We start from the raw sequence: 13,515 nt of genomic DNA, 5'->3' as shown, positions 1-13,515 counted from the left end.
ATTTGCCACTGATGATTCAAACGCGAGTTTTGGGCAGTAGAGTAGCACTTGTTGTTTGTCATTTCTCCGATCACAAATGCAGACATGGTTTTATGTTTAAGTGGCGCGATGCAATGCAACGCGTAAAAAGACAGTATAAGTTATTATAATCCATAATTATGTCCCCACTGGATGCAACAAATGCCTCATTTATAATGGGTTTTAATGTTTTTGTCTCGTCGCTCCGGCCGGGACAAGGCATCACAGTATGGTAAGGGGCGTAACATTTCCGTCACACGCTTGAGGTATTCGGCCAATCACAATGCACTGGATAGCTGGCCAATCAGAGCACACCTTGCTTTTCAGACCGATGAGCTTTGTAAAAATCTACGCGTTTCAGAAAGGCGGGGCATAGAGGAGAAACAATAATGTACAGTATGTGGAAAATAATGTGTTTTTTGAACCTTAAACCGCATAAAAACATTTCATTGCACAAAATAATGTTCTTTTTAGCAACATCATATGACCCTTTAAAAGTCTGGGGTAAGTAAGATTTTTAAGTATTTTTTTAAAGAATTACTACTTCTATTCAGTAGTTAAGTCAGAGACAGTATGGACATTTCAAAATCATTAAAATATATGAATTATCTCAAATCATTGACTGGTAGTGTACATTTGATCAGTTTATGCATTCCCTAGGAATTAAACCCATGTGGTTACATTGCTAGCGCCATGCTCTACCACTTGAGCTACGGGAATTGCATCAAAAAAACAGTCTATTCTAATCATGTGACTTGATCATATTTATGATATCATGGTTAACTTACAGCTTACAAAAAAACCCAATAAGCATTGAGCAGAGATACAAAAATAATGGGGATAGCATAGCTCAGATGATTTGGTCTGGCAAGAATATGATGCAAATTAAGATTATGTTAAAATCTCAGACTTCTGCATCTGCTTACTTTGGCATCTAGATCTCTTTTAAAACAAGTGGAGACATGATAAAAAAAAAATAATCTGTCTGAGAAACAGAAGACATCTCAAATTGTTATTCATTTAATCTCAGTGTGGTCTAGGATATGCAGCTGAAATATGACATATGAAATACATATTGTGGTGCTTCTTTTCTATGGGTACTGCATATTGCAGTATAGCGTGTGATTTCTGCCCACTATTAGAGCTACAACAAAAACTAAGAGCTTTCAGTCACATGATCAGTGGATCTTTATTTAGAGCACTCCTGTCTGTATAGCGCTCTCTTTCTCTCTCTCCAGCTCTTTAATTTGAGCGTGTGCCGTAACAGCCGTACAATCAATTGCTGAGATTCATTACTTTTATCTGCAGCATGCAGGACATTATAAAAGACACACGAATTAGAGCTCACACATTAACACCAACTGGCTCTTACCCCCTCTGTGGTTCCTGTGATAACGTGAAGCCCATCATATGTGGATTTGATGTACATTCCCTTAAAATATAAAAGACACAGGATGAAATTAATAGACTATAATGAATCATCTCCTCATCTCTTCCTCTTTCTGTCTCATGCAGAAGAACACTTCAAATGCTTTTAGTCTATTCATGTGTATATAGAGATGTGAAATTACTTTTAATAAAAGAGATTTTTGAACACAAGCATGCACACACACACACACACACACACACACACACACACACATTTGCTCATTAGGACAAAGATCAATGTTGAGGAAGTTACATTGAAACTGTTTGGCAAGATATACAAGCTGCTCATAAGTTACAATAATTAGTTAAGATACAGTCAAGCTTCACTGCTAACAAAAGGTTACCATTACATATTCATTCAAAAGTTTGGGGTTATTAAGATTTTTCATATGCATAAGTTTTCTCAAGATCTCATATGCTCACCAAGGATGCATTAATACATATTTTAATTATATATATTATTAAAGTTATGCAAATAAAGGGGCAATTGCCCCCTCGAATTGTTATTCATGTAATCCCAAGGGCTAAATACCCTCAACGTGTTTTTGCAGCGTTGAGCAATATAACCAATCACAGACATATCTGTTGATTTCTTAAACGCAATGGCCAATCTGAAACGTTTTGTCAGAATTCACTCACCGCTGAAAGCGCCGCAGTTTTTAAGTGCAGTTTTGCACACTCGCGAATCATCTCATGACCTTTCACACGGTAAGGTACGCGGCAGTCACGAGTGTCTAGTTCATTCTCAATGGGAGACATGCGGAAAGCGGCAAAACGCGGGCAGTTTCAACCAATTAGTGAACAGATTACTAACAACCATGACCACATCAATACGATTTTTTTTTTGCATTTCCAGCAAAGCCCTGCGCCTGGGATGCATTGTTTAGGCTCAATTAATCTTCTCAATTTTCCTTTAAAATTATATTTCATTCAAATTTTTACTTGAATCATGACCTCACAGGTAATAATGCTTCAACAACTTCACTTGTGCCAAACGAAAAAAAGGTAAATAATGACAACAATTAATGACAGAATGACACAAACACAAATTTCCGTTATGTTTTATTTAGTTTTTAGTAAATGCAAAGGTTATGTTGACAATTGTAACTATGGCAACGTCCTCTCCGAGACCGCAACGCGACCACCGCCTCAACTGCACAAAACGCTTTCACTACAAGAGAAAGCGGCAGCCGCGCGGCGATTCCACCGCTTGCCACGTCCCGTGTGAAAGGGCCTTTAAGTGCAGACGCGATGTAAATAAGAGATTCATTGTGCAGTTTAGAGAGCTTCATTGATTATAACGGAACTTTGTAAGATCGCGATGAACGAAGATGAGTGATGCTTTTTAGTGATAAAGGGAGGGCGCTTTGCGCATTTTCTAGGGTATAATCCATTCAGAATTTGTATGAAACTTTCGTTTTCGGACACATAGGCTACACCCTGCAAAGTTTCGGGAATGACATCTGCATATTTATGCGGGATTCACTTTCGAAATAGCAGAGATTGGCAATGGACGGAACATATAATAATAATGATTTATGCATTTAGCAGACGCTTTTATCCAATGCATTCAGGCTATACATTTTTTACCAGTAAGTGTGGCCCCTGGGAATCGAACCCACAACCTTTTGCGCTGCTAACACAATGTTCTACCACTGAGCCACAGGAACATATGTTCATTTAACTCTGGAACCTGTCCTGGCTAAACCTCCACAGACAGCGCACGTCCCGAGCGAGATCTAATTCACGGACCAAAAGCGTGTGTAAACTTTATTGAGATCGGGACATATCAACCCGTAATTTCATTTCATTTCCAGTAAGGGACGGTAGAACGTTCAGCAATGAATGGTATGCGATTTATGACAGAATATAGTCTCACAACTGATCGTTTATTTTTTCCTCACGTGTCTCGCCTTTGGTAACAACGATTCAAAATGGAAACATTTCAAGTGACACGGGAAAAAGACACGGAAAACTTCAGTGAACATCAGAAAAGCAGCATGCACATTTCTGGTTAAAAATGAAAGGCCACTTTGTAGTCCACAGTTTACTAAATGGTGGCAACCGCTTTAAGTTATTCTTGACTGTGTTGGATTGACTGCTTTGATGCGTTGCAATACGGTAGGTACGGTGGCCGAGAAGTGCAAAACAAATCACAATTCTGAAAACAAAATAACATATATATTTTTTTTTTTTTTTATGGCAAGCTGAATTTTCAGGAGCCATTACTCCTGGCTTCAGTGTCACATGGTCCTTCAGAAATTATTCTAATATGTTGATTTATTCTAATATGTTGATTTGTTGAAAACATAATTCATAGCACTAGAAAGTTCTAAAAAAAAAACATTTATTTGAAATCGAAATCTTTGGAAAATTATACGTCTTAACTGTTACTTCTGATCAATTTGATGCATGCTTGCTTAATAAAAATATGAATTTATTTATAATAAATCTTACTAAGACCAACCTTTTGAATGGCAGATTATACTGTACATTAGTTACTTGTAGTTATATATCTTATATTAAATAATTAATAGCATTTAATATATTAATAAATTATCAGATACTAATTATCAGAACTCATTTATTTTTACAATCGGGCAGATATAGTTACACTAGATTTTTTAGTTCACAATCATCTGTAGCACAATATAATTGTGTGTGATCTTACCAGACCCTCTGTAGGTTTAATATTAGCCAGTTGAACCACCTCCAGATGTGCCGACTGGGAGACCAGGGGGTCTGACGACAGTGAGATGATGTGGTCACATACCCCAGACAATGTCTTACACTTGAGAGAGAGAAAAAAAGAGGGAGAAAGCATATCAATTATTTTCTGCACAGATATGCTACACTGGGCGAACATTTATTAGATTTAACTCAGCATAGTAGATATGATCAAATTTAGGTTTAATGTCCCGTGACCACAGAATGCATCTTTAGCTGAAGTCAATACTCCGCTTTTGTAGGGCACAGTTTTAATAAACAGGTGCAGTTCTGAAGCCATTTCCATTGGGAAGGACTTTGTTATGCCTAAAAAGACTAGGACTAAAGCTATGGGTTGGTCAGGTATGGTGATAATTTGTTTTGGAAAATGTGCTGTATTAATTGTCAGGAAGTTGAGTTTCATCCTGCTTTAGAAGAGTTCATTTTTTCAAGTCATATCTTTTTTCTCTTCCCCATGTGTTTATCAGTCTTCCCTGTACTCTCACCCCTTTTCATTCATTATCTCAACAGCGTTATATCAAACTCTCAGCGATTATGATCAGATTTCACATGTCTGGGATATTGGTGGAGTTCACTCAAGGTGAAGGAGGTGGGAATCGATGTCGTTTCATTTCCTGTTAACCACTGCACTATTCCTCTGCTCTCCACTTTTCTCTCAACAAGCTTTTTACTGGCATGACTGTAAAGTAAATTACAAAACTGCTGAGACATTCAAGAAACTTTTCAAATATAGTAAGCAAGAAGCAAACAGTGTTAAAAAAACTACAATACATAATTGGAAGGAAATATACAGTATCTATCTAATCACAACACAAAACACCTATCTATCTATCTGTCTGTCTCTGTCCGTCCGTCCGTCCGTCCGTCCGTCTGTCTGTACCTAGAAAACATTACCACATAGCTATATCTATGTACAGCAGCAACACTATTGTCATGCTTGCCATTTTTCACTTTGCTACTGGATTTGCAAAACATGCACCTGGATTTCTCTGCCTAGTATGACTGCAATTATATTGCGATTTGTATTTGCTTTTTAGGGTTCTGTAGCACTTCACTCTGTTTTATGGTTTCATCTCTCTCTCTCTGCTTCTGCTTTCATCTGGTGTCATTGGTGTGTTTGTTTCTCCTCCTACAGTCAGTAGCTGAGGTGGGGTAGTGCTGGGGAATGAAATCTGCTGCTAGCAGGCGCAATGTGTAGGTATTTATAGCTGTGGGTCTCAGTGAGAATGACAGCTGTGCCCAGCCCAGCAGTCTGTGGCGACAACAGGACCTGCCACACACACTGCTGTGTGCTAGTGTGTATGAGACGGGAATCTCACAAAGAGCCTAGCTGTGGCTCTCCTGTGACTGCAAAGGGAACTTCACCTCAGGGCTTGACTAGTAAAATACATGTTCACAAAATGGTTACCGGAGAACTGTAAAAAAAATGTAAAAAAACACTGAGATGAGGAATCATGTCTTTTACATGAAATAAAAGCAACTATTAAAATTGACTTCAATGTTGTATTCAAAGGCTGAGATCACTGCAAAATAAATAAATAAATAAAAAGTTGTGATCAAAATGTAGATGCATTCATTTGAATCATGTATTTTAAATTATTATTCAAAAAGAAGTCCCTCAACTAGAAGTCTGTTTGAGAGTTATACTTTAAATAATACGTGGAAACAATATAATATAATAATATATAATCAGGCCTTAAATGGTTCTTATCTTGAAAAAAACTACTAGTTTAAAAGCACCAAACTCAGACTCATAAATGTACAACACAGAATGTATCAACAATGTAAAGGTCTATTTCACTATAAAAAAGGTCAAGGAAGATTATTTGGGGCCTAAAATGCTGACTCAAATAAATCAAACATTTAAAGCATCTATTCACATCACTGTGTGGTTATAAAATTAGTCATCAGGAATTTACATTTTATTAATTATTTGGTTTGGAAAAGTTTATGTATTAATTGGCAGGGAGTTGGTTGTATATAATATAATATAATAAGTTGGTTGTAAAGAGGTATATTATATATTATATGATATTATATTATATTATATTATATTATAAAACTATTAGATGAACAGTACTTACAATAACTGAAGCCTTAATTTACAACTAACTGTGATATAGTGCAATCTAAAAATAGATGTATTTTTACTGCAAAAAAGATCAAGGAAGATTCTTTGGGGCCAAAAATGCAGGCACTACTGAATGATGACTCAAAAGAATCTGTTTGGTAAATGGTTAATTGAAAATGAACATTTACAGTGTCCATTCACATCACTGTGTGGTCATAAAATCAGTCAGGAGTTGAAATTTTGTCTAACACACAGAAATAACAGGCAGAGAGAGAGTACGTGTACGAGCATCCTCACGGTACTTCCTGTAAATGAAGAAATAAGGGCAGAGCTCACAGGAGAAACATTAGAGCTCATTATCAGCCTCATATTGCAGAGTAAACCAGAAGAGAAACACTTACCACATGGAGGATCTTATTTTCGGTTTCATAGACGGTGCAGTCCTGCGAAGAGGAAAGAGTAAGATATTACTGCCATTTTAAATAGTTTAGGCCTCTCACGTACACACTCACCCACACAGAGCGCTTGAGAAAACATTTACTGAGCAAAGTATCTCTGCAGATGGGATAATCTACCAAACAGCTGGGTCACTGTGTTCAGAAATGTCTCTCTCTCTTTTTCTCTCTCAGATGCTGATCTAATATAGGAAGGTTGAACAGAGGAGAGCCCCGGGCTCAATTTAACATTCAGGCTCTGATGGAGACAGTTCAAGGAGCTCCTGAGGTTCCCGCTGGGAGCCGGGACTGCTGTGAAAGTTCATGGAGAAATAGCAAACCTGCAGTGTGACTGTGTTTGTGCAGGTGTCATATACAATAAGATATATACAAGCGGAAAAACGTGAAGGAAACTTCTGCAGTTATTTGCGTGTCCATTGGTCATAAACATCAATTTTATCAAGTACATTGATTATTATTAACTACTGTAATCTGACGCTGGAAGTGTCTCCATTGGAAATTCGTTGGGCAGTAAAACAATTGTAAATTTTAAACAAAATGTTTATTTCCAATGAAAATATATCCATTTATATAAAAAACTACTCCGAATTGGGTATTTTAGAATAATGATACAGAATTATTTTAGATGATTTCTATTTCAAATTAATGATGTTCTTTAGACATTTCTATTATAATTCATTGCGTTTTGCACAAAATATTAAGGAGCACAACTATTTTCAACATTGTTGATAAGAAATACTTATTGAGCGGCAAATCAGCATATTAGAATGATTTCTGAAGGATCATGTGACACTGAAGACTGGAGTAATGGCTATTGAAAATTCAACTTTGCCATCAAATAAATAAATGACATTTTAAAATAGAAAACAAGTTCTTTTAAATAGTAAAAATATTTAAGAATATTACTGCTACTGCTACTGTAAATGTACGTAATGTTACTGCTACAATTGCATATAAATATAATGAATATATTATAAATATAAACACACATATATATATATATATATATATATATATGTGTGTGTGTGTGTGTGTGTGTGTGTGTGCAAAACACAATATTTTAAATAAATAAATAAAAGTCATAATCAATTATGTAATTGATACGGAGCAATTAAATCAATAAAATCCTGCAATGCAATGTTGCAATGTGCAGCAGTTTAGTAGTTGATTATAATGGAAGTGACATTTGACATTTTTACTGAATAAGGCATAATGTAGTGCTGTTGTGAAGCAGGTTTTTTCTTGTGGGTGCCAAGTAAGTCATTTAATATTCTTAACAGTCCTGTATTATTTCATAAATGGCCAATGCATCATATACATCAACCAAAGAATATGGTATAGCTTTCTATTCATGGAGCAAATAGCTTTATCATTCAAAGAAATGACATTGTGAGGACATTTGTTCCAAGGACAGACAAACAAGATCATAAACCCTTGTTTCATGTATACAGATAAATTGAGCATTTATGAAATATTAAAGAAGATGTACTGAAGAAACTGATCTCTGGCCATCAGCCATCACCATGGCAACACCCACTCTGCTTCCTGTATCCATCACTGACCCCCAAACCTAACAATGCCCAGTAGGAGGACATGATTCTCTTTTTCTTTGGTCGTTGAAACTATATGTCTCCGTTTCTGCAGCATCTTACCGAGAGGGCTTATTTTCTGTCATCGTCTTTGGTGCTCTCACCTGCACCTCTTCTCTTTCATCACAATAAAGTAATAACCAGCCCTCACACCTGAGACACTCGCACAGCCAAAGCCTTGAGAGAGAGCGAAAGAAAAGAGTGTTCCCAGCAAATGAAACCGCATTGATTCAGTTCCCTTCTGAGCACCCCTGAGCATCTCTGTACCTATTCTCCAGTGTTGTCACTCAAGCCATGGATCATCACGCAGGACGCCAGTGTGCCAATGTGTGTGTGTGTGTGCGTGCATGTATGACTGGAGGCGCACATAAGACACATGCATTCACATGCCACAGTATGGTGTTTAAAGATCACACAAAAAATGAAATTCTGCCAACGATTTATTCACCCTCACGTTGTTCCAAATCCAAATGACTTTATTCTTTTACACAAAAAGAGTTTTTGAAGAAAATGGACAAGGGACTGGAGCTGTCGAGCTTTAAAATCAAAATAAAATGATCATAAAAATGGTTCTATATAGTTGCTTTAAAATGTAATAACACTTCACAATATTACTGTTTAACTGTATTGTTGATCAAATAAATGCAGCCTTGGCGAGTTTTTCAAAAACATTTTTTTAAATGTAGGAACTAGTGTATTTTAAATTTAATGTTTGTATTGCTAAAACTGCACAGAAATATGATTGAAAATAAATAAATAAATACATACATACATACATGCATAAAAATAGTATACCAAAATCACATCACATCAACATATTTTGATGTACAAAACACAATTAACACAATGTCAAAAGTTAGATAACGGTTATTTACAGTAGTTATTTAATGGCTCGTACTGGCTCATCACATTGTTTTTATATTGGTTCTTATGCTGTAGTTAGTAAACTGAACTCAAGATCCAGATTAGTGTGATTTATGAACAAATTATTTGGATTGTCTCTGTAAATTGGATTAAATTATTCATTTAAAAGATCCGACTCAAAAGAACCATTTATTCACAAATCAAACATTGCAAAACGTTCCAAAGAGAGCTCTGTGGATGAAAAATATTAAAGAGATAGTTCACCCAAAAATAGGGTGACCATAAGGGCCATTTTTACGGGACGCGTCCTTGTCAGGATTTCTATATTGCCTAAAATATCCAGGTTTTGGCTGTTTGCACTGTGCAGATTGATCATTGTATGACATTCACGAGAGCTATAGAGAGCAGATCAGATGGTTCCTTATGCTTTCGAATCGCTCTCGAGGTACTTTGGTGTCATTCAATGATCGGTGCGCAGAGACGCTTCAAGTCGAACGAACGAACAAACAAACACGTGCGCTTATTTGCATCGCTTTGATCGTTCTCTGTAGATCTCACCTTCTCACGCGCCACGATTGGTCGATTATATACAATACCTGCATGTTATTGGTCAAACTACTTTGGATGTTTTAGGCAATATAAAACTCCTGGCCAGTACGTGTCCCGTATGAACGGCACACACCTTAGTTTATCTTCTGAACACAAATTACGCTATTTTTTATGAAATTCAAGAGCTTTCTGACCCTGCATAGAAAGCAATGGAACTGACCCATTCAAGACATACTGGTAAAAAATGTATAGCCTGAATGCACTGCAAGTCCCTTTGGATAAAAGCGTCTGCTAAATGCATAAATTATTCATTATTATTATAAATTATAAGACCCAGAAAGTTGTGGTACTCTCGTGAACATGCGTCAAAGACTGACATGGAAGAGATTCTCGTAACTTCATAACATTACGGTTGAACTACTGATGTCACATGGACTATTTTAACGATGTCCTTACTACGTTTCTGGGCCTTAAACTTGGTAGTTGCATTGCTGTCTATGCGGGGTCAGAAAGCTCTCAGATTTCATCAAAAATACTGTATCTTAATTTGTGTTCCCAAGATAATCAAAGGTTTTACTGGTTTGGAAAAACATGACGGTGAGTAATTTTCGGTTTTTCATTTTTGGGTGAACTATCCCTTTAAAATTTTGGTCTGTTTAACACAAACCTTTAGTATTGCTTTGGACACTAGGAATATATGTGCACAAGTCATATGGACACTTCTATGGTGTTTTTTTTTTTGTCATTATTTTGCAGCTTGGAGCAGCCACAGACCTTGTTCACTTTGACTTAATTGAGAACAGCTGTGTTTCACAAAAGAAAGTACGTTTGGAACAACATGAGGAGCAAATTAATGAGAAATTTTCATTTTTGGATGCAATATTACTTTAAATTATAAGTAAACACCACACAGAGCCAGACAATGAGAGAGACAAACACACCCAAACTAAAGATAGAGATACATCACTATCACAGTGATGCCAGCAGGCGGCGCTCATCCATACAGTCTATGTAAGTTACAATGCAATAGTATAGTAATGGGAACTGTGGACATCGAAGCTTTTGTTTAGATGTTTGTGGCCATTGATAGAATACCAGCGACCATCTTAGTCAAGTGCCCTGGCGGAGAAATCAGATGGTCAAGCAGGTTTTTGGAACATGCTAGGCTGGTACAAGATTGTCTACCAACTCAGTCAGGTCCCAACCAGCTGGTGGTCCATCTGGTCAGCTAAACCAGTTTGGATTATCTTGGATCAGTTAATTACCGGCTTGGATCAGGTAGAATCCAGCTAAAAACACACCTGCCAAATAGGAGAGAGAGGAATCTGTTCCATTTTGACCTAATCTCTCAGGGACCGATTTGGAGAAAGGGCCCCTGCTGGTCCTGAGCGCTCAATACTAGTTGCATTAGTTAAGATTAGACCCAGATCTCTGGCTTCAACGCTGTAATCTGTCCAGGATTAAGAGAGAGATTGTGTGCAGCGCTCAGGCTGAGCTGGCTTTGACAGACTCATCCATTTAATGCTGCTCTTGCTGGCCATGATCTTCTGACCCTACCAGAAATAATCTGCTGGGTACACAAACACACACGCTAACACACACGCACATCACTGCAGGGGCCTTGAATCCTTCTCCTTTCTCATATTTCTCTTTTGTCTGACATGGTTATTTCACACTGATTGTGTTTCCTTTCCTGCTCTGCTCTACAAGACTACATTACCCACAATGCACACTGCCTCAGTAGCAAATGAGATGTAGTCCTTGACATCCTCAGAGTGCATTCTAAAACCTTCCAAACATTCTAAAGACTTTTTAAAATGTGAAAGAATATGGGAAGAGCAGATGTGTGTGAGAGAGGTTTAAATAACATTTCATATTAATATCTCAAACGTGCACTCAGTAATTTTTTTCGTCATAAAAATATGCAACAGAAATTTATTTTATATTGACACTGGTGTCAATATAAAGGCCAAGAACACTGTTGTCTTGTCAGCTGAACAAAACTGTTACTTAGATTAGGAGATTTAATAGTTTTGAGTCTGTAAGATTTTTTTTTCTGAAGTATAATGTGACGACTGAGTAATGGCTGCTAAAAATTCAGATTTGCCATCACATGAATAAATAAAAAATTTATAAAATGTATTAAATTGACAAAACAGTTATTGTAAATTGTAATAAATTAATATTTCACAATATTACTGTTTTATCATTTTTTATTAAATAAATGCAGCCTTGGTGAGCATAAGATATAAAAAAATATAACATTTTTATTTTTATTTATAAATTAAAAAAAATGCCCAAACTTTTTAACAGTAGTGTATTTATATAAAATTGCATTCACAATCACAAATTCAAATTTTACAGTAAGAGACTGTTAAGAAACTATTTGATTAATGACAAAATAATTTTTATTCTAATGACAGTAGAATAGAATACATTAGATTTTAATATTAAGGGGAAAACTGCTAAAAGCTGTGTAAAAAAGCTGTATCTAAGTGTTAATCTTGATAAAAAAAAAGTAAATATTTTCCAGATAATTTAACTAATTTACCTATTTTTAACAATAATAAAAATTGAATTTTGGAAACAGAAACTTACACTAATTAATTTTTTTATACATGAAAATATATAGCTGCCTTTGTATTTTACATTTTTAATCACTCACCATCATATTTGGCAAAAAAGATTAAAAAACAACATTTAATACAACATTTAAAGGAATGAAAAAATGACAATTTTGTCATCATTTACTCACCCTCATGTCGTTCCAAGCCTATATCATTTTATTTCTAATGTTGAATACAAAAGAAGATATTTTGAAGAATTTTGAAGTACCAAACTGTTGTTGGTCCCCATTGACTTCCATAGTAGGGAAAAAAATACTGCTATTTTCACTTAGTGTAAATAGAATCCATTGCTAATACGAGATTTGAAAAGGGAGGAAAAAAAAGTTCGGAAAAAGACGGGATCGAACCCGGGTCGATCGCGTCAAAAAGCCAATGACATGCGCTTATCCATCTGCACCACTGGAGCTGATGATTCGCAGCTACTTTTAACTAAATGCAAATAGACACCCCTTATTTTTTATTCCATAGTAAGGGCAATTCATACAATACATTTAAACTGAGCTACTTTAATACCATCTCAGAACTTTCTACCACGACTCTGCTGTTCTTCGGCTGGTACTTCCTGTATACGTTGATTGACAGATGTCTCGTCCAGTCAGCGGTGAGTAATCCCAAACCAATGGCGCTGTCTCAAACTATACTTACCTCTTCCGGTTGTCTGATTTGTCGTTGTTTTCTGACTTGTTCATTTGTTTTCGGATTTGTCGTTGTGTTTTCTGACTTGTTATTTTGTTTTCGAATTTGTCTGTGTTTTCTGATTTGTTATAATGTTTTCTGAATTGTTGTTGTGCTTTCTGAATTATTTTGTTTTTTAGACTTGCATTTGCGTTTGTAATTTGGTCCCCATTGACTTCCATAGTAGGGAAAGAAATACTATTGAAGTCGATGGGGAACATCAACTGTTTGATAACCAGCATTCTTCAAAATATCTTCTTTTATGTTCAACAACTCAATTTTAAACTCGTTTTCAGAATTGTGATTTGTTTTGCACTTCTCGGCCACCGTAGGTAGGGCATTGTTTTGACGCTTACATCCAAAAAAAAAAATGTTTGTTTTTATTTATTTATTTCATTTATATACTGTACTTATTTACTTATACTGTATACATTTTTTTCTTGCCCCCCCTGACTCAACAGTCAAATGTCGCCCATATATATATATATATATATATATATATTTTTTTTTTT

At 36.0% G+C, this 13,515-nt stretch overlaps 1 protein-coding gene across 2 annotated transcripts in view; it reads right to left on the bottom strand.

The window, feature by feature from the left end:
- LOC107671348 (connector enhancer of kinase suppressor of ras 2-like) overlaps positions 1-13,515 on the bottom strand; it is a 106,030-nt gene that overhangs the window by 58,987 nt on the left and 33,528 nt on the right. For both annotated transcript variants that reach the window (XM_016464245.1, XM_016464244.1), the window contains exons 5-7: positions 6,646-6,687; positions 4,118-4,237; positions 1,391-1,450 (exon numbers count right to left, since the gene is read on the bottom strand). In XM_016464245.1, coding sequence (XP_016319731.1) covers positions 1,391-1,450; positions 4,118-4,237; positions 6,646-6,687 — 222 coding nt within the window. The remainder of the gene's footprint in view (positions 1-1,390; positions 1,451-4,117; positions 4,238-6,645; positions 6,688-13,515) is intronic.

The sequence above is a fragment of the Sinocyclocheilus anshuiensis genome, unplaced genomic scaffold, assembly GCF_001515605.1.
Source record: "Sinocyclocheilus anshuiensis isolate Anshui unplaced genomic scaffold, SAMN03320099.WGS_v1.1 scaffold1568, whole genome shotgun sequence".
Lineage (NCBI taxonomy): Eukaryota > Metazoa > Chordata > Actinopteri > Cypriniformes > Cyprinidae > Sinocyclocheilus > Sinocyclocheilus anshuiensis.
Note: the sequence above shows the minus strand (reverse complement) of the source record. Positions and strands in the feature narration are given on the sequence as shown.